General features: G+C 41.3%; 1 protein-coding gene across 4 annotated transcripts in view; it reads right to left on the minus strand.

Annotated features, from left to right (window-relative positions):
• SPOCK1 (SPARC (osteonectin), cwcv and kazal like domains proteoglycan 1) overlaps positions 1–25740 on the minus strand; it is a 480430-nt gene that overhangs the window by 67084 nt on the left and 387606 nt on the right. For all 4 annotated transcript variants that reach the window (XM_048860608.2, XM_048860609.2, XM_048860610.2 and 1 more), the window contains one exon: positions 22861–22975. In XM_048860608.2, coding sequence (XP_048716565.1) covers positions 22861–22975 — 115 coding nt within the window. The remainder of the gene's footprint in view (positions 1–22860; positions 22976–25740) is intronic.

A 25740-nucleotide genomic window follows, 5' to 3' on the forward strand; every position in this document is an offset into this window, starting at 1 on the left:
TATTAATACATGCTAAACACCTGCTTTTAAATCCATAGTTATACAGTCATTTACATTTTCATAACACACAAATATATCTCCCTTTAATGGGCTATAGTGTAGCATTCTTAGCAGTTAATATGCTATATTGTGCATTTGCAACAGCCACCCAACAAAAAACATTTCAGACGTATGATCAATTTTATCTCTGCGCAGTTCAGTTTGATTTTTGAAATCACTACAAAATTAAGAGCCAAATGTGGCTTATTTTACTCAAACTTGTAGTACCACTACATTTATTAAGTTAATTGACTTCAGTGGAACTACTCATGAGTGATGCAAACAAGGTTTAGCCCTAAACGTCTGTCGCTTTTCGGACTAATATGCTTGCTACAGGCAGGGCCAATCGGGGGGGAGGGGGCAGGAGGGCCATTTGGCCTGGGCCTCAAGCTCAAAGGGGACCTCAAATTTAGACACTTGTTAATTTTTTGGCATTTGATAAGTTTCGCAACTTGTTTTTATGCACATCCCTATCAGCTCAAAATGTGACACACACTCTCAGCTTAGAGCTGCAAATTAAAGCAAATAAGAGATGTGATTTGGTAAAAGACACAATTTTTTTGTTAACTGGTATAGATTTTGTCATATGAAAGAGTTAAAAATGTTCATAAATATTAATAAAATATATCAGCTCTGATGCCACAAGATTAGACCATGATGAACGTGTCCTCTCAGATCAGCTGATTATATAAACAAACCACTACTAGTGGCTGGTGCTGGATCAAGTGCTTGTTGAAAGGTAGAGAATTGTTGCAATTTGATGTCTTTACAGTTTTACGTCTAGTTAACTAAGGAATTATTTATGTGTGAGAATTCCTCATTATTATCTCCTTTCTGCAGCTGAACAATTTCAGCAACAGTACAACAAAAAAATCTCAAAAGATCTCAGTGACACGGTCATCTTCCTCAGACGAATATATTCCATGAACTTTAAATTGGATTGCAAGCCAAAGGAATTGCTTCAAGAAATAGTCAAACGTGGACTCTCTGGGGTGTTTCCTAATATCACGATTGCATTGTGTATTTTTGTCAGTTTGCCTGCATCAGTGGCTTCACGTGAATGCACCTTCAACGTGTTGAAGCAGGTAAAGAACTATCACCATTCAACTATGGGACAAGAATGTTTGAATGGGCTCACTATGCTTAATATCAACTGTGACATTGCACGAAAGCTAGATTTTTCCCCAATAATTAGTGCATTTGCACAGAAAAAGGCTAGAAAAGTATTTGTTAAATAAAAAAAATTCAAATTATGTCTCTCTCTTTTTTTGGTGCCTTATTTTGTTTTCATGTGTCGTTATTTTTTATTTATATTTTGGCTAGGGGCCTCAAAAGCTGGAAGTGGCCTTGGCCTCTCTAGACCTCTAAGAGGGCCCGGCTACAGGGCACAGAATTTATGTATAACTTTATGACTGTTGATATACAAAAGTTTTTTGTTTATTTTTAAAAAGAAATGTGAGATATTATAAATCTTTAAGCTAATAGATCCCTATTTTTGCATCCTGCTTTGCATTCTGTTCACTGAAATGCAAATAGAAGAGATCACACTTTCACGTCCCTCTTTCCCATTAAAATGTATTTTAATTATGCATTTCCTCCTGCAGCTCAGTGTTCTCTAATGTAGCTACTGTACATTCGGCAAAGCAGTCACCATATATCTTTAATCCTAACCCATTCCAAAGAACCAAAACACTTTTAAAAACACGTTCAGTATAAAAACAAATTCTGCTTTAAAAAACCTTGTAGAAAATATTGTTTTTGATCAAGAATAGAATGTCATTTTTTCCTGTCAACGTAATGTACTATTACACAAATAGGAAATAGGTTGTATTGTAGGGTCTCATTTAGCAATGACTCATATTTAAAGGCAAATTTATTAATATAAAATTATTTTAAAATTCCAAAATGCTATTGTAAAAAATTCAAAATGAAGGGGAAGTCCCATGCATATTTCATCTCACAGTTCAGAGTTTTCTATTCCTGGCATTTTCCCTGTTCTAGTCTATGCCTCTAAGATAACTACCTATCTCCCACTCTTACACTTCTAAGAGTTATTCTCTCCCAGCCTTTCCAGCTCATCAGGCCAAGAAGAAAGAAATTCACATGAAAATAACATGGGATTTTGCATCATCACCTAAGGCACACCACACTGCAGCTGCTTTCGAAACTTCAGATTCTTACCTTTTATTTTTATTCAAGCCTGTACCAGCCTGACAGTGAACAGGCTCAGCAGGACACACGCAGTGGACCTGATCCAAAGCAAAATTAAGGCAACGGGTGTCTTTTTATTGACTTCAGTGGGCTTTGGATCAGACCCAATGACGCCTGTGAGTAAGGGAGAAAAAAAGCCACACTAATACTGCAACCACTGTGACTACTGCCTTATGGAAATGTAGCTGTTTCTACTGCTACCTTGATCTCTTATCCACTTTCTCCTCCAGTTGTCTGTCTGTTCACTCGTTGCATATTATCTAGATTCTAGGTTCCTAAATACAGGGACAGGGACTGTGCTATCTGTTTGTACTGCCTGGTATACTTGAGTATAATGCAGAATAGTGGAGTATAATGGAGCCTAATCCCCATTTGGGGTTCTTATGCTGTACTGCAATAGAAATGATAAATAAGAATTCCACATATATTCCTCTACTACAGAGGGATCAAGTTGCTTCAGCATAGCGTGATAAGCATTGGGAAGAAGAAAAGCATCAGAGAGCCATAGTCAGGGTCAGAAGAAGAGAAACACAACTAGGGTCTCAATCCCCAGCACTTACACACACGCACAATTTTGGTGACGGGTTCCACTGAAGTCAAAAGTACGTAAGATTTGTTTTACATGCAAAGCTTTTCACACTTCTTTAGTGGACAGACACCTCTTGATTATTTTCCTCTGTAGGGGGATGACTGGGAGTGGGAGCAGCTCTCTTACTTTCACTAACATTCATGTTCAACATTCTTGTTATGTTGAAATAGCTTGGTATGAGATGGAGAGCGTATATGAACACTAATTTTCATCAGCCTACATCCACCAATTCTGGAGGTCTGTAATGTACACTGGCAATAATGAGCCCCAGTCTTCCACCCATGCAAGATCAACCACATCACTCAAGCAGATTTTCAAATTTTTAAAAAGTGAGGAGATGCAGTGGTCCCCAGAATCCATACCCATTTAAAAAGGCAGAAAAATCTCAACAGTTTTCTCCCTTCAATATGTAAAAGACATTTTCTGAACAAAGTAGAACACCTTTCTGGCAGTGTAAATGCAACTCAGACCCTTTGTGTTATATGGCCTTCATGATTCATGCAAAAATATGCATCCTGTGTGTGTAGTTATAGCCCTACAATCACATACTATATTGTGCCATGATACCATCAATATTTGTATCACACTACGTAGCATCAGTACATTGCATTTGCACACTGGCTGTACATAGGGACAGTCACCATGCAAAAGAGCATGTTAATCAATTTACAGAAAAAGGAAAACTGAATTAGATTTCTCATTTCACACTAAAAAGATGCTGACTTATTATAAATTCACACATGCTGGGAAGGAGAGCTTTTATCTGGCAAACTGCTTTGTGGCTGTCTCACCTAAAACACTCACGAGCCTGCAGCTCTTAGCAGTTCAGATTCCTTCTACTTTTTGTAAGTACCATACACATCAACAATATTTGCAGCCGTTGTAGAACTGAAAGCCTAAATTTGAACTTCAAATCATGGAAGATCAATGAGGCATTTGTAACACGCAATTCGCTGCATGAAATGACTAGTACTTGATTTACTTTTGCCCAGTTTTCATTTTTGCTGTTGACAGGAATTGCCTGATGAGTGCAGACGAGCTGTTATAGGCAATAATTATAATACTGACAATAGAGAAGTTGCCCAGGCCTGATATCTCCTAGGTCCCATCTATTACTATACAAAAATTGAGAAAATAGTATAGGAAGACACATACAATTATCTTTGGACAAGGAAAATGGAACCAAGGCCATATCCTCAAGCAATTCCATTGTATAAATGGTATGTTTATAAATTAGACCTAAATGATACTCCAAAAACATTCATTTTTAATGATTAACCACTAAATTCTGTCCACATTTGTTGCAACTATATAGTGTAACAAATAGCAGTGGCTGGTTTCAACATCTCTGAAAATCAGTCCCCATACCTAGAATGGACTGAACAGAAATCCTAGAATTTGGATCCAAAGTTTTTGTCTTGAACTCCTTCTCTAATATTTATGCGTAAGCAGAGTCTGAATGAGCTCTCCCCTGACATTTAGTGAGGAGCTGTGGGAGAAAACTTCAGGAACTGACCTTGTTTGCATAGACATGCCCACTCTGCCTAAGTGCACAGTATGATGGGGCTGCTTTGCTCAAATGATAACTTTTGGTTGGGGTTCTATTGCAAGTCACTTTGTTATTGGGTGCAGGGATAATAAAAAGTGTTGTTACCCTTGTTGTTCGAGTAAAGGGCGTACCCTGATTGAGAGCAGTCACCCTCAACGGAACTGCACTCACTAAGCAGAAGCTGGGGGACTACAGGCCAGTGAAGATAAGAAAGGGCGGGTACAGGTATTTGTGCCTGGTCATGGGGCTCTGTCCAAAGAGTGCTAGAAACCATTTGACCCTTGCCTGCTCCACTGTTCAATGATAAGACTCAGTTGAGAGTCTTTTGTTATGGATCACTAGGGATGATGAGGTCTAAGCATTAGACCTGCTTGGGATAGTGTCACCCAGCCTGTACTAGCAGTAAGGATCCCCCACTAACGGCTGAAATTACTGAGAGCTGTGTTAAGTGGTAGGACCTCAAGACATTCCGGAAGTTGCAGTAGAGAGGGCAGCAGTGGAGTGAGTAACCGCAGAGCGCCAGACGAGGCATTGCTCGGTGCCTCATTCCCCCAAGAGCGGGAGATGAACTCACGCAGATGCACCTCTGAACTCTGGGTCTTCGTTGAACAAGGACAACTGAGAGTGTGGTGCAGTGGAGGGAGAGGGGAGTGGCATGATAAAGGGACACTTCTTTTGTCGGACTTCCACAGGAAGACTCGTAATTAATTGGGATTAAAAGCATGGAAGAAAATAGAAAGGAATGAACCATCTGAAATCAATGAATTGGGGCCAAATTTTGTGTTCAGTTACACCAGTGTAAACCTGGAATAACTTCATGAAAGTCATTGGAGAAGAAGTTTCACCAGATTTATAATGGTGTAACTAGGAGCAGAATTTGGTTCTTAAGATCCTTCAAAGGAAAAAAAAAAGGAAAATAAAATGGTATATTCCTGTTGTATTTTATTGAAAGAGGTTTGAATTGTTTAGCTCACTGGAAAAACATTAGCTTATCTCACAGGTGGATTCTACAGATTTAACAAAAAAAATTCTGGCATTAAATTGAAACAAAAGTTACAGAAATCAATACTCAGGAGAAAAAAGTATCTGAGATCAGACTCATTGATTTGATTTTGCTCATTACTAGAGAGATTTTGCAGCTCTAATTGTCATTATCAGTTCACAACACCTGCTGATTATAGCTGATGCTTCCATTAACACACGGTGCTACTTCAATAGTTTTCTGGTGGCAATCCAACACCGCATTTCTTCATGTCTGAAAATTATTGTAACTTACTGGTGCTAAGTGTTGAGTATGTCTATCATTTTCTAATCTTTTATTTATAGGGAAAAAACCCCTAATAACCCAACCCCTCTTCCCCACTCCTCTAAAAAACCCAAACCAATAACCATTTTGCTTAATACGTTTTTACAAAGCTTGTTTACTATTTAGGTAAATGTTTACCATTGAAGTAAACTCTCATCACATTAGGTTGGTTCCTATTCCCAAGGGATAGCTGTGTTGTGTGTGCACTAAAGCAGGGTGTTATTTGCAATTTCAATAACACAGCATGACATTTTAGAAAAAGGACGAAGCCACATGCCTGTCCATTGCCGTACAATGTCAGGAAATTCACTGCAATCATATCAACTACTAAGTGACAACATTTAAAAAATACCAATTGCAGGCTCAATCTTGTCAGCTGCCTTTCAACCGGGCTTGAGGTTTCAGTTTTCACCAGATAAATCAAAAGGCAAGACAACTCATTTAGGTGAGCTGGTTTAATAAGGAAGGGAAAAGGTGAAACCTTATTAATAGCTGGGGCTGCGTCTGCACCATGACACGAAGCAATGGAGATGTGTCAATATCTTAAATGAACACATGCTCTGTCACATCTCGGTGCTTGAGAACAACAGGCAAAGGACAGGACAAACACACACAAACAAATTAAACATAGCTACAAGCTGAACTTGGTCATCGCACAAGCACAGCAGCACAGCACACGAATGAGAACGCAGAGTTGTCTCCTACATGCAACCGTCCTTTACACCATCGCTCTCCCTTTGCAAATAGGTATTTTTGTGACAGCAGAACCATAAGTGAGTTAAACTATTATCTTATTTCACTGTTTGAGTTCTGAGTGATTTACTATAGGTACTATAAAGACAACACGGAGCCTGCCTGACTCTGGGGGCTTATAATCCGATGGAGCCATAATTCAGTTCAGACACATAGGTTCAAATCCAAAGGGTGTTTTTACTTAGTCCTTCCATGGGAGTTTTCCTGAGTAAAGACTTAGGCCCCAAGATTGCCTATGCATTCTTCTGTTGCATGAGGCTCCCTGAATGTAATGACTCTCCCGCACCAAAACTGGGGTGGACCTTGAATCCGCAGGAATTTCCTGTTTCCAGGGATTCCCTTTACTATGTCTGCACCATGAAGGGAAGGGGGTGGGATCTTCAGTTCAACAGGGAAGCAGCACAATCACTATTTCCCCCTGTCAGTTTTGAAGTAGCATGAGAAGAATTCAGAGGAGGCCCAGCCAGGACCTCCGTCCAACTTGGCCCATCCTTCGGAGGTCGACTAAGCCAGAACTGGGGGGCTAAGGGGGCTTCCATGGGTTAGGGAAACATATCACAGAGGCAGAACACCTCATCTCGGCAAAAGGAGGTTATCTATCTGAGGTATTTATATGGCCCCCATTACCATAGTAACTGAATGCCTCACAATTTTCAAGGTATTTATCCTCACAACACTCCTGTGAGGCAGGGTAGTGATATTATTTCCCTTTTTCTAGATGGGGACATGACACTGTCACATTCTGGGATGCAATCCACACCAATGAGGGGTTGTGTCACCGCCTGGCCTGTAACCTTGGGTGCCTCACAATGCTTGCTGCTGTAGCTCCCAAATGGGGCTGCTCACAACCAGCCTACAGGCCACAATCTGAGTATGTGTGTGCTAGGCAGTCTTGGTTCAGCAGCTCTGACTCCAGCAGCCTGTCTACAGCCCGACTCTGGTTTTCACCGGCCTTGGTTATTACTTGCAAGGTGATCCCAACACACTCCCAGGCCCGGATTTTCCCAAAAACGTGTGTTCTGCAATGTCCATCCCTCTCCTGGACAGTTCAGCTATTAAGGGTCACTGTCCCTGTAATGAGTCAATATTCAATAGTTTGTTACTCTAACTGGAGTTACCAAATGGTTCAGTTTAAACCCTGCACAGGACTGGCTTAGATTAAAAATAAAACACGTTTATTAACAAAAGAAGATAGGATTTTAAGTGAATTCAGGTATAAGAGATAAAGTTAGAAGTGGCTACAAGCAAATAAAAGTGAAAACACATCTAAAAGTCTAAAACTTAATCTAGCAAGTTTTTGTTCAAGGGTTTGTTTACAATGGTGTTTCCCATCCCCAGTCTTCCATCAAGAAGGTGACTGACCCTTTCCTTGGTCAAATTTGCTCCCAGAGCCCCAAAGGTGCTGGTGCCTTTATCTTCTTAGGTGAAAGAGAGAACTTGTTCTGCACTTTTCTTTTATCATCCAGTGAACCTCTGAAGTGGATTCGTTTAAGGTGGGATGGGCAAATTTTCTGGCCTGATGGCCACATCGGGGTTGCAAAACTGTACGGAGGGCCAGGTCCAGAAGGCTGTGCCTCCCCAAACAGCCTGGCTCTTGTCCCCTATCCGCCCCTTCCTACTTCTCGCCCTCCTCTGAATCCCCGACCCATCCAATCCCCCCTGCTCCGAAATCTGTTCTGGATTTGGCCCACAGAGTTGAGTGACATCTTTACCTAAGCGATATGCAATATTAGCAACTATTAACGAGGCGGACATAGGATGTGAGAAGAGGACCAAGACCAAAGCCCCACTGGAAAAGACGACACAAGGGAAGATCCTCAGCTGGAGTAAACTGTCGCAGATCCATAGAAGCCAACAGAGTTCTGACAATTTACTCCAGGGGAGGATCTGTCCCAAAGCCTTAACCAGAAACAACAAAAGAGCTATTGGTGATATAGAACATCCTTTTAGTTTCTTTTACAAGGCCAGAAGAGGAGCTCCTTAGACTACTGGTCACAATAATCACTACAATGGAGGCACCATGTTGAAAATAGGAAAGAGTTCAGAGAAGAGCCATGACAAAGATTGGAGGATCAGAAACATGCCTTATACTGATATACTCAAAGAGCTCAATCTATTTAGCTTAACGAAGAGAACGTTAAAGGGTGACTTGATTACTGTCTATAACAGTGGTTCTCAAACTAGGGCTGCCGCTTGTTCAGGGAAACCTGCTGGCGGCCCGGGCTGGTTTGTTTACCTGCCACGTCCACAGGTTTGGCTGATCATGGCTCCCACTGGCTGCAGTTCGCCACTCCGGGGCAATGGGGGCTGCGGGAAGCGACATGGGCCAAGGGACGTACCGGCCGCCGCTTCCCGCAGCCCCCATTGGCCTGGAGCGGCGAACCGCGGCCAGTGGGAACTGCAATTGACCGAACCTGTGGATGAAGCAGGTAAACAAACCGGCGTGGCCCGCCAGGGGCTTTCCCTGGACAAGCGGCAGCACTGGTCTATAAGTACCTACCCAGGGAACAAATATTTAATAATGGGCTCTTCATTCTAACAGAGAAAGGTATAACACAATCCAATGACTGGAAGCAGAAGTTAGACAAATTCAGACTGGAAATAAGGTGTATATTTTCAACAGTGAGAGTAATTAACCATTGGAACAATTTACCAAGGGTTATGGTGGATTCTCCATCACTGACAATGTTTAAATCAAGACTGGATGTTTGTCTAAAAGATCTGCCCTTTTAGGAATTACTTTGTGGAAGTTCTATGGCCTGTGTAATACAGGACATCAGATGAGTTATCACAGTGGTCCCTTCTGGTCTTGGAATCTATGAATCTACAAAACCATGTTGTTATTTTGTCTGCTGCTCCTACCACCCACCATGCTCTGATATTAGTCTTCATTGGTGATAGTGAAGGAGTTATGTCTTATGCTCTGGTACTTCCCAGGATCATCAGAGCAAGGTCTGTGGCAATTACTGTTTCCATATTTTATTTCTCAAAGGGAAGCATCTTTGTTAAAAAGTCCAAATCTTGTTGACTGTGATGTTGTCGCTACCATTAACATCACTTCCACACACTAAGTAACTAAGAAAAGCAAACCGAGTGGTACCATGCACTCTGCTACTTCTTCTTTCATTCCTCACAGTTTGTCTGTCACTTTCACCTCTGAAGTACAGAGTGAAGTTGTCTGCTATATTTTGGAAACTGCTGTAGTTTGATCAAATCAAAAGATGAATGCACAGTGAAGGAAACATTTAGTCAATGAATGGTATCACCCCTAACTTGTTATATGTCTAGGGTCTGGTATGATCAATGTTTCTGTGCTTCATTTCAAAACCTTTGAGCCAGAGCTAAATGCAAAGTGGTTCCTGCAGAGAAGAGTGCTTTCTCCATTTCAAGCTCATGTTAAAGCAGGCTTCATTCATACACAGCAAAGCAGCTTCTCTGAGTGAGTGTTGAAAGTAAACAAAATATTTTAATTTATTCTCTTTGGTAAAATATTTATACCCTTGTGGGGTAAAAACATTCCAATAACACAGGATCAATTCTGAGTTTAAACTTCAAACCCAATGAAGCTTTATGGGCAAAGCATGCTCCCAAATAAAATAGACATGATGGAAAATATTCAGGGAAAAATATACTTGATTTTAGTTATGTGACTATTTTGCATACATCATTTTTCACTACCTTAATATGCACCGCATCTAGTAAGGAAAAATGTAGAGCTGAGTGAATAGTGGGGAAAACCATTTCCAGTAATATTTGCTCAAGTTGGAAAGTGAATTTTGATTTCATTTCCCTTTCACAAATTATGCTCAAATATTTGCCAAAAGTAAATTTTAAATTGTGATGTTGTTCGTAAAATTAAAAAATTCAGTTTATCTTGGTTAATTATATAGCCACGCAAAGTTATGTAAGTCTGTTCCAATTAGGGAATAGAAACAATATCATATGACATGTGTAACTGACCAAGGGACTGATCTTGTAAATATTTATGCACTTATCTTTCCTCAGATGAGCAGTTTCAGTGAAGTCAATGGGACAACTAACCTTAGTGAAGTTATTCATGAATGCAAGAGCTCTATGACTCAATTCTGACTTTTGAATTTCTAAGAAGCTATGCACAAATGAGCTGCTGACCAAGAATGACTCATTTAAGAAATCGTCAAATAATTTGAAATAATGAGAATTTGATATGTTCAACTAACAATTCAGAAAGAAGAGACATTCCCTGAATAAATTATTTATTGAAAAGTATTTGCTCAGTTCTAGAAAAATGTTGTATTTCAAAATGATTTTTTAATGTTTAAATTTTTTGAAAAGTCGATTTACATATGCAAGTCACACTAGTTTTCTTTTCTTTACCTGACATGACTAATGTGTTTGTTCATTGGGGTCCTGATCCTGCATTCCTCACTCAGACAGGATACCCTATTTTTCAAAGGAAATGTCACCTGAATCAAGAATATAGCTATCAGACCTCAATTCTTCTTCTGAAGCAGAAATATAGAATGCTGAATATGCTAACATTGCAGAGAGTCTCAGGGCCTAATCCTGAGAGGTGCTGTGTGCCATTCAGCTCCTATTAAATTCTTTGGGAGTTGATGGTCCTCTGCATCTCACAGGACATGCAGCAGCTCATGTCTGGATCAGGACTGGGCAATCATTTGCACAAAGGGAGTCAAAAACTTGCTCTCCATTCCACATACTTCCTGTTACAACCCAGATGTTCATGAGAGAGCATTAAGAAATAACCTAAATTTGGAGTTGATCTAGATGATTTGAGAGAGAGCTTTCCAACCTTTACAGAATTCCTAAAATTTTAAGATGATAAAGCTGTTGGCTCCGAGGCCTGTTATATTTTGCCAACATAAACCTTTAAGATATTGGTATCCTCACGTATTCTACGTTATGACTTTTTGATTTTACATCTTGGACATTTTTTCTTGTCTCACTTCTGAAACACAGCAAAGTCACTTAATATGTTTTTGATGGTTGTGAGGTTAAGTAACAATAATTAGAGATTTTTCATTGAATCTGAAGGGAGACAGTAACTGCTATTGATTGTTGGCCTACAATTCAATGCAAAAAGACGTATGATTGGATGTTATTGATAGGAATATCATTTGACAGTGATCTGAATAGCAGTTCTAGTGCATCCCAATTAGTGACATCTGCTGGTGGTTTATAACGGGTATATGTTCTAGGGTGATCAGGTTTTCAAAACGAAACAGCAGGATACTTGCTGTATGTGCAGAGGGGCGTTGGGACAAGGGGTGCGCAGAAGCTCTCATGCAGGCATGAGGTGGGTTTCAGGATGGTTTGCCCAGCAAGCTTTTGGAAGTGTGGTGGGGGTACCCCACTCTGCTAGTTAGTTCCAAACGCCTTCCCCGCTTGCCTGGGAGGGGAGACCTTCCTCCAGCCTTTGGAGAAGCAAGAATTCACATGTACCTCACTCCAACCCAGTTATAAGCAAGCAAACAATTCATGTGCCCCTCCAACAGCAGTCCCTTCTTCACACTTCAGGGTCCCTCCTTCTCTTGGGATTCTGGCCGATTCTCGCGTGTAGTGCAGGATCACAGCGGTGAAACAGACAGGCTGCTCTCAGCTCCGATGAGCTCCGATTCTGAGCTCCGATGCCGGGTCTGCTGCGTCCCTGCAGCAGCAAGAGCAGCACATGCCTTCTTCTGCAGCCCGCCCATTCTTCTCTCAAATGGCTCCCCTGTCGCCCAGGTAGGGGAGAGCCTGGCAGAAGGAAGCAAGGATGGGATTTCCTGCCAGCTCCCTAGCCAGCCGGGGCTCAGAAGAAGCTGGCCCTTTGATGATATGTGCAGTAGCATCTCCACAGAACCCAATACATGACAAAATATTTAAGAAGTCTAAATCAAAACAAACCATTTTGACTTTGTTGAAACGAAGCGTTGACATCGACACAAAACAATTCTTTTCCAGAACTTTCCTTTTGCAGGGAATTTCAAATGAAAATGTCCATGAAAAACTACAACATAGTCATTCTGAAAAGAGCATTCTACTGGCCATGGCCATCAACCGGAGTCCAGGGAGCTCCTGCAGGAACAGCCCCTTTCAAGGTAATGGAGCTCTGGTCTGAAGCTGCTGAATAATGCTTCCTCTCCCAAGGTCTCAACAAGAGTTTAACAGCATACAGAAGTTCAATCATAACCGTTTGATGAGCCCATTAAGAACAATCCTTAAAACAGGAGATATCAAAACTGTGCGTTGCACAAATATAAAAATACCAGATGGAATTATCATTCCAATATTACTCTTCCGAATTCACATTAATAACCTTCCCACAATTCTTCCCCATCCCTACTCAAAAAATAAACCAATCTGCAGGATCACTGCCTTATTAAAGACTTGGTGGTTGTCACATAAGGTTGGCTTGTACGGTGTCCAACTCTAGACTAACTTACTGTACAAAATATTTTTTTCGTAAGAGACAAGAAATCAAGAGCCTGAGTGGGATACTCTTGCTCGTATGTTATTCCATCACTACTAAGTATGAGGTAAAGGCATCAAAATCTACCTCTAAGTTTCAGGATGGGTGCCTATGTTTGAGAATTGCTAGAATGTGTGCCTCCAAAATCTGTGAATTCCCACAGATCCACCAGAGGCCAGAGTCATCTGCATGGTGGCCCTGTGCCTCAAAATTGGCTCACGGATTTTGCAAAAGCTGCTCTCCCAGGATGTCTGATTGCGGCTGTCCCCCAACTCCCTCTCAGGGGGCAGTTCATATGACTATAGAAGAACCAGCACACATCTGGAATTCATGGGGGGGGGTTTAAGGGAGGAGGATGGGATAAAGCTGGACAGCACCACCATCACTAGACTCCCCAAAGGCCACCTCCTCCCTGTACAACCTCCAGATGGTTTCCTTGAGGGAAATAGAGGAAACATACAATGGAGTCAGTACTTTGCCCTTCCATATTCCTTTTCATCCTGGATTCACTTTCTTTTTGTTCCAGTTGCGGAAAGAGGAGGGAGTCATTACCTGGCCCACAAGGAGCAAAAATATGAATTCTTGATTGCTGTTTTGCTTTATTTTAATTAAACATTAATTAGGAGACTTGACTGTTATCCACAGAAAATATTCAGCAAAAATGAAAAAAGTTAATCTTCCAGGCTTTTTAGGCAGAGAATAGTAAAGGCTGATTTCCTTGTGTGAAAGCTCTTAGGCGAATAATAATAATAAAACATGTACAGATGCTACACAATTCAAATGTGCCTAGCTAAGGGCATTTCATCATGTAACAATTAAAAAGTGTTAACTGCACTACTGATGTAGTGGACAAAAATGTTTGGTGGGGTTATTTTTGCTTTTCATTAACTTGCTCATCTACAGCAAACCTTAATTAAAAAGGATCATGAACAAAATATAACCATACAGTACACTTGTAGGGCCTGATCCAAAGTTCACTGAAGTCACTGGGAATCTTTCCAAGAACCTCAATGGGTTTTAATCTGGCCTATAGTGCTTGTCATCCAAGGATCATAAAATGCTTTACAAACAATTCTATAAGCTCCACAACATCCCTGTGAAGTCAATATTAGTACACCTGTTTAATACACAGATAAAGTGAGGGTGATGTAGAGACATTAATGCCACAGTGTTTAGACATGGGAATCTAAAATTAGACAAGCAAATCCATAGTTGGGCACCTCAGTAGGAGTGTATTGAAGCCAGTGGAAGCTGTGAGTACCCAGCACCTCTGAAAATAAACACACTCATTTAACTGTACACATTGGGTTGCCTAGCTTTAAGCACCCAAGTTTAACTATTTTGACCTAAATGACTTGGCTGAATGTCACAAGGTGTGTTAGGAATGAAACCCAGACATCTTGATTATCTGTTCTCACCACTATAGTTTATTGCTTCCTCTCAGTCATCAGGAAACATAAGCCTTTCAAAATTAATTTCTCACATGTTAAGGTGCCGTTCCCCATGATAACAAGTTACCTGGAGAAATTCCATGACTAATCATTCCATGATACCCACTTTACAAAAAGAGTCAACTAAAAATTGAAGTACTTTGCTGTTGCAGAATGTTCCTAGGGTTGGAGATTTTCTGAATGCGTAACCCTTAACAGTAATGTATATCTGGCAACACATACACCTAGTTCTCAAGCCCCTAAAACGCGATATTCTCATTTAATCAATTCCCTGCCATTTCAGGGGCCTTGGGCATTGTTTCACCTGGGTCCTTCCTGTTCTCTGCTGATGGCACATAGAAGTCCAGTCTCCTGAGGGCTGTAATACTTTGGTTTAATGTTGGTTGTTGGGGTTAGTGTGCAGGTTCTGGGTGGTGTTGGTGGCCTGGGATATACAGGGGGTCACACTAGATGACCTAGTGGTCAACTTCCGGCCTCAATATGACTTATGGCAATTCCAGTCTTCAATGCGAGGGAAAACGGAAAGGAGCCTCATGTATAAAGAAAGAATAGTCAAGGAGCATTCCCACAGTTCAATGCTGACACAATAGCCTTGCATTTTAGCAATCTGTGTCATCCAGGGATAATAAAGAAATGGATCAAGATATCAACAGAAACTACACATAGCTGAGTTTTGATTTTAATGTCAGCACTCATACAGAGACTTCCTTTTGTTTTTCCTAATAGAAACAAATACCAGTACATCTCAGATCTCCAAATACACCACCCGTATCAAGAAAATATTCAACCTTGTGATCAGAATAGACTAACACCCATTAGACCGAAAATTTTGGATTTAACAAATGGATCAATAGTCCTACTCTCCACTCAACTCCAGAGGAGTGTGTCAAAGCCTAGAGCACAAAACTGACAGTTAGAAATCTGGGTTGTCCCTGCTTTTACCCTAAGTACTGTCCAACTTGTGAAAATCACAAAGCTTATCTATTAATTGGTTTATCCCTCTTTAAAATGGGGATAATATAAAACTCACCTTGTGGGGTTGTTGTGAGACTTCATGTTTGTAAAACTATGAAATGTTAGAGAAAAAGGTTTTATAGTTATTATGACTATTAGAAATTGAGCAGGATTTCTGTTTTATTATTCCATGAGTTTGAAGCCATTCTATTCAAATGCCTTGCTTAAAAAAAATGGCCCCAAATTTAAGTATGAGATAAAGTTTTGGCTCAAAACTAAAGCCAAGGGGAGAAACATTTCCATAGGTATTAATTCAAATTCATGAACTAATTTAAATTAATCCATGTTAATTATTCATTTTTACTTTTCACAAACATTAAAGTGATGGAACTTTACAGGCACAAATACTTGTGAATAGGTAATTCTGAGATGCAATATTTGCTGAAAGCACATTAGGTGTGATACATTCAGGGTTTGTCTACAATGCTTTGCAGTTTGGATTACGGGGGCGTGAATAGCAGTGCACACATGTACTGGACTATATTAATGCAAACTAGGAACCTTTGAGTTCGTTCCTGCAGCATCCATACAGGGGAGCACTTTGGTGCACACGGCTATTCACACCCCTGTAGTCCGAACTGCAGGGCTCTATAGATTTAGCCTAAATTGTAGTGTTTGAAATTTAGGATGCGTCTTTTAGTTATATAACAGTCAACCAATCAGGGATCAGAAATAGTACAAATCATCCTCTCAGGGAATGGGCCATGACTTTTGTGAATGAGCCCAAGGCACAGGTTCCCTGATGCTCCTTCTAGGGGTACTGAACTTCTGAAACAATCACCCTCCCAGGCCTCATAGGTAAATACCACAATCTAGATCCTAAACTGTACTAGTTGAGAACAAGTAGACACTTGATATAGCATACCAAGCTCTATTTCCTGTAACTTGAAATGCTTTCATCAGTTCCTTTTAGGAAACGATGTAAGTGAATATAATTTTCTTCTGCCTATTGACCTTTCATTTCCCTGACCAAGACTATAAAATTTCCTGGGGGCATTTTTGCAAGGTCAAAAAGACTTAATCCACTGATAGTGCACATTCAGGGATGAACCTAGTTTGAATTATTGCATCAGTTCACACTCCACTAGATCTGCAAATCTGGATGGAAACAAATCAAAACTGGTGTGTTGGAATAGGGAATTGTGCTTCCTAGAAAACATGAAAGGGGGACAAAATCAGGAAGAGACACAGTGACATTAAACATTCACCATCCTGTGGGGCTGTTGTGCTGTTAATGCACTCAAGTAATAGGAGTTACAAATGTGTTCGGGCAGCAGATAGACTCTGGAGTGCAGAGATTGCAATTAAGAATTCACATTTGCCAAGAGACGTCACCATGACCAAATTGTGTTGATTCTTTAATGGGATATACTGTGTGTTCAATGCAACTCTCTTCCTTCATCAGGAGGTTCTGAAGAACTAACGCCCATGGAAAAGTAAGACCATCACTGTTTCTTCTCTGAAGTTCTTGGCTCACTTGGGGGAGCAGGGTTCTAATCTATTAATGTTAACTGAAGTTGCACCTTCATAAGGACCGTTAGTTAATTTCTAATACATGCATGGTTTTTAGAGAGATTTACATGAAAACCACAAACAGAGAGGATTTAACGTCTTAAATAGGTGCTGTCACAAAGGCAGCACTAAGAATTGTATTTACTCATTTCAAGTCCCTTTTTTTGCTGAAATATTGCCTTTATTCATTTTATAGCGTTACATAACATGGAACACACTCTCTGAAAGGGCAGTAAACTTCAGGGCAGATTACAGATGAACCTTTATCTCTGGGTAACTGAGTTGGAAATTAGTGGTTATCACAGAAGCATATTGTAAAGCATAATGCTGCTGTGAATAATGAACCATAGCTAGTGTTTTGATAAACTGCAGAGATCTAGCAGAGATCTAAATGGGTCTTGGGGAAAAAAAAAAGGCAGCCAGCACTAGTGTCTGCTCCCACTTTAGAAATAATAATGAGTGCTCCGATTCTCAGAGGACTGAGTAAAATTCAATTTTAAAAATGAAGAATATGATTCTGCTATCTCTTCAAGGAGATAACTTTATAGTGCAAAGCTCTATCCTTGGTGTTTATCATTAAAGATAACTAGCCTGGTGTAATTTTCCTTCCCTACCATTTGTGTTGTTTTATTTTTATTAACTCCTGTGTAATACCTATTACTACTGTGAAGGGAACTTCATAATTAAAGTAATTATTGGTCTTGATTTTTGTTCTCTAAGCTGGGTTGTTTTTGTAGGAGCATAGTGGAAGAATAGGGAAATATATCTCAAACACTGCAGTCAATTGTACCTCAGAGCACATACACTTAGATTGCTTTTCTTTGATGCTGCTGCCAATTTCATTCACAAGCATATAAAAAAAAAGGTCATGACATTTAGAACAACAGTACTCTGGAAATTAAATGTTCCTTTACATTTTTAATTTTTGAAAGTAATGTATTATGGAATAATATTTGAATATGATTGAATGAATGTGTAAGGATTAATGCAAAGTTGCCTTTAAATTGAAGTTCGCAAGCACATATCTTTAACCCTGTTGTACAAAAGGTATAGAAGAGTTTATGCAATAATTCAAGGAGCTGCATTTCCATTTTCCTGGAAGCACTACTAGTGTAATTTCTCTTTATTATTTTTTCGTTGACATTCCTGTGTGAGGCATCAGCTTCAGGTCTCTATCTATTTCTCCTTAACAATATGCTTGTGTTTGAATGCATTTCAAAACTCGGTTTCTAATAAGGAATGGGCTATAGGGTATCCTCTGTCAACACAATTCTTTTATATGAATCCAGTGCTTGAAACCCCATTTGAGAAAAGAAATTAATCTGAGAATCTTTCTGCCATTTATACCAGCACAGCAGGATCATGCTAATTATATAATTGTACTGCATGAGGAAAACTAAAGCATTCGTCTTTCATACAGGACTTTATGCAGCTCTTCTTTCACATCAAAGAAAGCCAATGTCCAGGGAAAAGTCAGGAACAACAGCTTCTCGCTCAGACTAAAGATGGGAGAATACAATAGCCACCAACCTTAACCCCAAACTCAGATTGCACCTTTTCTTGAAAATCTGAAATACTGCTGTTAACGAGAGAAAACCATTTGTTTTTGTACTCTAATGATTCTGTGACCAGAGACGCTTCATGGTAGTCAGCTGATCTTCATGTCATGATCAGATACATCTCATGGGTATTAGCTTGGCTAGAACTCAGAGCATAATACTGCAAAAACACAGGTGCCCACCGCTTGAGCTAATGGAGAATGCCCATGAGATGTACACTTTCCACAGTATGCATCCGATGAAGTGAGCTGTAGCTCACGAAAGCTTGTGCTCAAATAAATTGGTTAGTCTCTAAGGTGCCACAAGTCCTCCTTTTCTTCACGAGATGTAGAAGTACTAAGGCTTCTCTCTTGTGAAGTCAGCAATTAAGCATTCAACATCATCACACAAGCCTGAGCAGATATGACTACTATCCATCCAGTGAATGACCAACACACACACACTGCAGATTCCCTCTTTGTATACTGCTAAAATTATACCTGGGGTATAATTGATACTGGCATGTGGGGTTTATTCCCATGCTCGAGCAGAAACATTTTTGTGGGAGCCCCTGTAACAAGATTGACAGCACACAAATGATGAGCTGAAGACTTCCTTAGCCTCAGTGGGCCAAAATCAGAGGTCACATGTAAGAAACCGGGTAAATCCAAGGATGTATTACTTGGTGTAATAGGCATGTTGAAGGGGCTTGAGGAAAATTTAAGTTATACCAGTTTAGACTGTCCCTTTGATTTTGATCACTTCTTGTGTGCCTATATCTCTTGTGAAGCCATGGAGGATTGCCCACTAACACAGTGGTTCAGTTTGGCTCTCTGAATTTATAAGCATAAAGCCAGATTGTGCAGCTGCTCTGTTTGTGGTACAACGAAGCTCTGTGCGTGGAGTGGCGCAGAATCAGAAGGGTAGGTCTCTAAAGACAAACGAACACTCTAGACAGCTATGACTGCCATTGCATCTCTTAAAATGTAGTTTATACTGGCTAATTTTCAGCACTTCTGTTAACTTAAGAAGAAAGCATCTGTTTAACCTGCCACCCAAAGATACCGTGATATAGTAGCAGTTGTCAAAAAGAACTGTGTAATCGTTCGTTCAAATTATGGTGCCAGCGATGAATCTCATGATATTTTCATTTGTATCAATTCCTGGAGCACCCTTCATGGCTTTTGAGTACCTGGATTTTCCAAAGATATGCACAAGGCATGCCTACAATTATACACATCTGCTCAGCAGCTTAATGCTTCAGTAAATTATATAAACCCACCAAGGGTCAAACGCTGGATGACATGGAAAATCTGCCCACACAAACCAGAACATGTAGATGCTGTAAAAGTGGCACTAATATATACCTGTAGCCTGCCTTATGAGCAGTTCCTTTGCACATATTGCGCATGCAGGAGGAGACCATTTCTGTACTCATGTACATATATACATACTGACTTCATTTCCCATGTGGCCATACCCCTGCACAATGTCAACTAGAGAAGACCTACAGATTGCTCTCTCCATGCCTTTCTGGGTGGGGAAGAATCTAGATAGCTATTGAACTAATCTAATGTGTTCTTACCGCTGTCACCAGTTCACTGGCATGCCCATTGTCAACCGGAATTTGGCCCCAGGAAGCAGTAGTCAGAAAAGCAGCTGTGTAGATCAGCCAAGCCCTAAAGTTAATGCTTTGCATGTGGAGTTAAAAAGTTTGAAAGACAAGCAAAACAATAGTCTAGACTGCAGAATACATACATCCTGTCAAAGCGGATTTATCAAGATAAGGTTTATTAGAATTTTTTCTGTTGTCTGAATGAAATTGTAAGCATAAAATGTCACTGAAGATTTATTAATCTGATACTATATCTGATCAGGGCAACGAAGAGGTCATATAGGGAGCAGATTATTAGAAGACAAGTGTGTGTGTGTGTGTGTCTGTGAAAGACAATGAAAGACCATATGAATTTATCAGTGAGTATTCTGTAAAATATAATTCAGCCACATAAAGCAATATTGAAATTATGCATTGTATGACACAATCTCACCAGCTAAAATGTTTCATCTAAGTTTGATCACTGCACAGAAAAAATACTGATGCCTTCCAAAAGAGGGAATAAAGCTGAGTTTTCAAAATCTTAGCTGGAGAATGATGCCTCATTGTTCTAGAAAGAAGATAAATCTTTCCAGAGCAGACATTAAATGTGTCATATTAAGTTTACTTTGTGTTGTTGGAGGAATTTTCAGACAAATAAAAACTGCAGCAATATGAGTACTGCTGAACAGAGCAGTCTGAGTACAAGTTATTCTGGTTTTATGTGGCAAATCCTATCGTCTCTATGGAAGGAAAACTCCCACTTATTTCAAATTGAGTTTTGCCTGCGTAAAGGAAAGTACTGCAGGATTTGGTCTTTTGTGTGAAGTTGAATAAGCACCTGGGTGTGTGTGTGTGGGGGGGGGGGAGAGTACCTATACGTATGCAAGTTATAGCTATATGCACCAGGACCTCAATTCTGCTCAACTTCAAGCCTGTGAATAGTCTAACTGGAGTTAATGGGAATGCTCCAGCACAGTGAAGCATGTGGTTAACTTTCTGCAGGACCACTCTTAGTGTGAAACTCACCCTGGTGCCTAGCACCCACACAAGGCTCCTGCAGCACATAAACTCTTAATGTGAGGCTTCTGTTACAGGGAAGCCCTAATGCTGACCCTCTGCACCAGCTTTTCAGCGGCTTAGTGTGAAAATAGGTGGCAGCAGTCCAGAGCCTAGTTCCTACCAGCCAGGTGTCTGCACTACAAACCAGCACCCTTGTTAGCAATCTCAGCAGAAATGCCAGAGGATGGAAAGACCACAGAGGCCTTCTTTACCCTATACTTTTATTCTTAACATTTCCCATTGTTACTATCACCGGTGCAGCTCCACAGTGGGGAATAATATTATAGACAGGATGCCAACTATGTTGGTCTTTTAAGCACTACGTCCTCTAATCCTTTAAGGAGGATTAGACAACAGTGTAATTAAAATGCTAATGGACACCTGCAGCCCTGCTGTTGTTGCTCCCCCATGCGGAGCTGCACTGTTACGGAAAAAAAAGTCCAGCGGGGTCACAGCCAGAAAGCAAGCTCCTTTTGCTCCGTCTCTCCAGAAGAGGACTGAAGCACAGGGCAGTTGTGAGAAGCTTGCACTGCTGCTGCTGCCCTGCCATCCATTTCACAGATAGGTTTTAAGCTCCTTTTGTAAGCACTAATTCCCCTCATACTGGACCATTCCTATATGGTTCACGATTGCTGAAGTGGGGGGAATTAGCCCATGAAACTTGCAGATGTCCTCAGATCTATGCATGGATCTCATGGCAGCAGCCAGAGGGAAGAGCCATTCATGTGGGGACCCTTACCTTTAAGTTTCTCTATACAGTAATTCAGCATCAGTCGGCTACTGTATTGTAACTGTCGCAATGTCAACCAGCCAATCTCTCAAATACCTGTGTCTGTACATCTTTAGGCCTCCTTACTCAATCTGTCACATAACCAATTCAGCTACTAGTATAGTTTTGTAAGGAAAAAGGCTGCCTTGAGAGAACAATAAAGTCTCATATATTATCTTCTACTATAAGAATATCATCAGGCCAACTGCCTCCCAAGTGACCCCTTGTGGCCTGATGTCACCCTGCGGCAACCCTGCCTCAGTTTCCCCACTTTTCAAGGCTATCTCAATCAAACTATCAAACAATTCTTCTCTGGGGCAGCACACCCCTCTTTGGGGCTGGATTTATTAACATAAAATTATTCCCAAAACAAAGTTGTCAAAAATCCTTATCAAAGCCATACTCCCTGTCAATTCCCTGCTTGGCATCTCCCAGGCCTTCTCCACCTGGAGCCCTTTTTCCTGTAGATTCAGGGCTCCCTGCTGGAGACTACTCACTCCCAGCAGACTCTGTACTGTCTCCCTGAGCATCCCCATCTCTGCAGCTTCCTGCTGCTCTTTATAGGAGAATCCGTTTCTCCATACCCAGTTAGTTCTACTAATTAAATCCCACATCCCATCCCAGCTGTGACATGTAAAACTAATTGTATGGGGCTGACCAGCACCAGGCCTCTGGCCATTTAAGGGCAGGCCACCCCATCATATGAATCGAGGAATTTACTTTATGCCTTGAGTATTTTCCACTCAAAATAAATAAACGTTAATAACAATTAGCTAGAGCACAAGTATTCTATGACACAGTCTATAAAATGGGTACCAGTTTCACTGTGGTTAAGATGTTTGAGAGTTCAGTAAGAAAGCATTTTAAGTTTAGAAAATGATTTGTCATACACTGTCTAGCTGACAACATGACTTTCTTAAAGCTTCCTGAAACAAGTGGTAGAAACAAAATATTTCAAGGTGTCTTAAGAACAAAGCAGTCCCAGTAAATCACTTAACATTGCATTCAACAGTTGAACTCACCAGTCTTCTCAGCCTTGTGTTTTGGGCTTTCTTGTCCTGGAAGGCACGGGCAGGGCCCCTCACATCGCGCTGCAATAGTTTTGTCAGAAGTACAAGCATGAAACTCCAACTTGCACTGTAATTGCAAGAAAACAGGAATGTACTTTGGTTTAGGACAAACTGTTCAAGCAGCAGCTATGGGCGAATGAGAAATCACACTTAGCCATACTAATATTTGACAGATTAAAAAAATTAATCCTTTACTAAAGGTGTTATGATTTTTAATTAATAATACCACCTACTTCTTATGTAGTGCTTGTCATCAGTAGATCTAAAAGTACTTTTCAAAGTATCATTATTCCCATTTAACAGATGAGGAAACTGAGGCATGAGGTGACTTGCCCAGGATCACTCACCAGTCCAGTGGCAGAGCTCATAATAGACCCCACGTCTTCTAAGTTCCAGTCAGTGCTCTATCCACTAGACAACTCTGCCATACTTCAAATATGTAGTTCTAATTTAAAATCAAGCTAGTCTCTGCGGCCTGTTTCTCACGGACTGCTACAGCTAATATCACTCATACAGTGGTACAGATCAATGACCTGGTCCTATGAGGTGCTGACTGCTCTCAACTTCCAATTAAGTTAATGGTCCGCACTGAGTCAATGGCAAAATTCCACTCCAAACAATAGTGGGGCCAAAGGGAGTTGAGAGCATTCAGCACTTTGTGTGGGAGAGACCAACCCCTAACCAACACGAGTCGCTCTTCAATGTGCAGCCTTCCGCGGGACTCCTCATATGAGGAAGGTTTTAATCATTCATACAACATATATCTATGGGCTAGATTCTAAGTTGCCTGAACAACTGTTTAAAAATCATTCTCCATAAAAGCAGAGTTACCACTGAGCAAGGTAGCCAAATCCAGAAATATAACAGGATCACTAGCTAATCAATTATTAAAAATTAAAACAGGCCAGCCGGTAAGAAGGTAAGTGAATTGGGGAATTTTCCCATACTCTCAGTCCTCCTCCAACAGCCTTAGCAAATGGGCTTTGAAGCATGTCTTGAAAATCAGGAGATTCCGATCTTTAGGGGAATGGGACTTGGAAAGTTTTGGATCCAAAGGGAGGCAACTATGAAAAACTATTGTTTCATAAACGTGCTAAGAAAAAAGTGCAGGTCCATAATGTACTAACTGTTCATTACCTTTACTGTTAGAATGATATGCATTATACCACGGATGTCCTTTTAACAAAGAGTATATTTTCAATTGTCCTCCATGATCCAAAGATCTTTTCCCCACACAGAACGTTACAGTAAGACAACACAACAATAAGAAGGGCTGATCATACAAGATGCCAGATAAGGCCTCAAATCAGTACTTAACAGTGCAACTGTTGGAAGGTGGACTAACCCACAACTAGGGTTGCCAACTTTCTAGTTGCACAAATCCGAACACCCTAGCCCTGCCCATTCCCCGAGGTCCCACCCCGCCTCACCTCTTCCCTGAGGCCTCGCCCCCTGCTCACTACATTCCCCCTTTCTTGGTGGCTCACTCTCCTCCACCCTCAATCACTTTCACTGGGCTGGGGCAGGGGTGTGGGCTCTGGGCTGGGGATGCTGGCTCTGGGGTGGGGCCATGGATGAGTTTGGGGTGCAGGAGGGGGCTCCAGGCTGGGGGGTGGGGCTGAGGGATTTGAAGTGCGGGAAGGGGCTGTGGCTTGAGGCAGGGAGTCAGGGTGCAGGAGGGGGTGAGGGCTCTGGTGTGCAGGAGGGGGCTCCAGGTTTGGGGGGGCTCAGAGCTGGGGATTGGTGTGCAGGAGAGGGTATGGGCTCTGGGCTGTGGATGAGGGGTTTAACGGTGTGGGAGGGGGCTCTCAGATGGGGAAGGGAGTTGGAGTGTGGGCTTACCTGGGGCAGCTCCCAGTCAGCGGTGCAGTGGGGGCGCTAAGGTAGTCTGCCTGCCTGTCCTAGCACCGTGCTGTGCATACCCCGGAAGGAGACAGCTGGTCCGGATCCTACATGGTGGGGCCAGGAGGCTCCATGCACCACTCTCACGTGCAGGCACCACCCACCCCCCCACTCCCATTGGCCGGTTCCTGGCCAATGGGAGTGCGGAGTCAGTGCTCGGGGCAGGGGCAGCATGCAAAGCCCCTTGGCTCCCCCACCTAGGAGCTGGACCAGCTGGCCACTTTTGGAGTGCAGTGCAGTGCCAGGACAAGTGGGGACTAGCCTGCCTTTGCGCCACAGCACCGCCGACCGGACTGAAAACCAGTCACCTGGTCACCCTACTCACGACTAAAATGTTATTAACGATAAAACAACATGGATTTTTATTAGGGAGATTCTTATTTTTTTCCTTTTTTTAAAAAAGTAGGTCAGAGTATTTAGGACCCAGCTGCAGTGACACAATATGTTTTGAAATGTGTAGATTGATTAAAAGTCTGTAATGTTACCCAATCAGAATGCAGTGGACAAACGTAGCTTCTGCAGCAAAACCCACTGAACAAAATAACAGCATCTTTTATTATGTTGGTACAATAGAAGCAGAGCAAATGGACTAGGATGTTGTCACAAAATAAATGCCTCCTACTTTGAAAATACTGTAAATATCTTCTTGCCTCTGCTTATTTTTTGTTGCAAGGGCTCAGCTTTGCCCAGGCTTTAATCTAGCAGCTGGAGACCATTATCCTGCGACTACATCCTATTCTGTCAACATTATCTCCCAGGCCCATTTTGAACTTCAATGCACCCTGGTGGTTGTATGCTCTGTATGATGTTCTGCCCTTCTCATTTAGAAAATGTATGGACATGCATACGCATGTGGCTTAGCTTAGCTCGAGCTTTATAGTACTTATTTCATGCATGGCTATGGAGAATGGAAGTACATATTTTTCACCT

The sequence above is a fragment of the Caretta caretta genome, chromosome 8, assembly GCF_965140235.1.
Source record: "Caretta caretta isolate rCarCar2 chromosome 8, rCarCar1.hap1, whole genome shotgun sequence".
In the NCBI taxonomy this organism is placed as follows: domain Eukaryota; kingdom Metazoa; phylum Chordata; order Testudines; family Cheloniidae; genus Caretta; species Caretta caretta.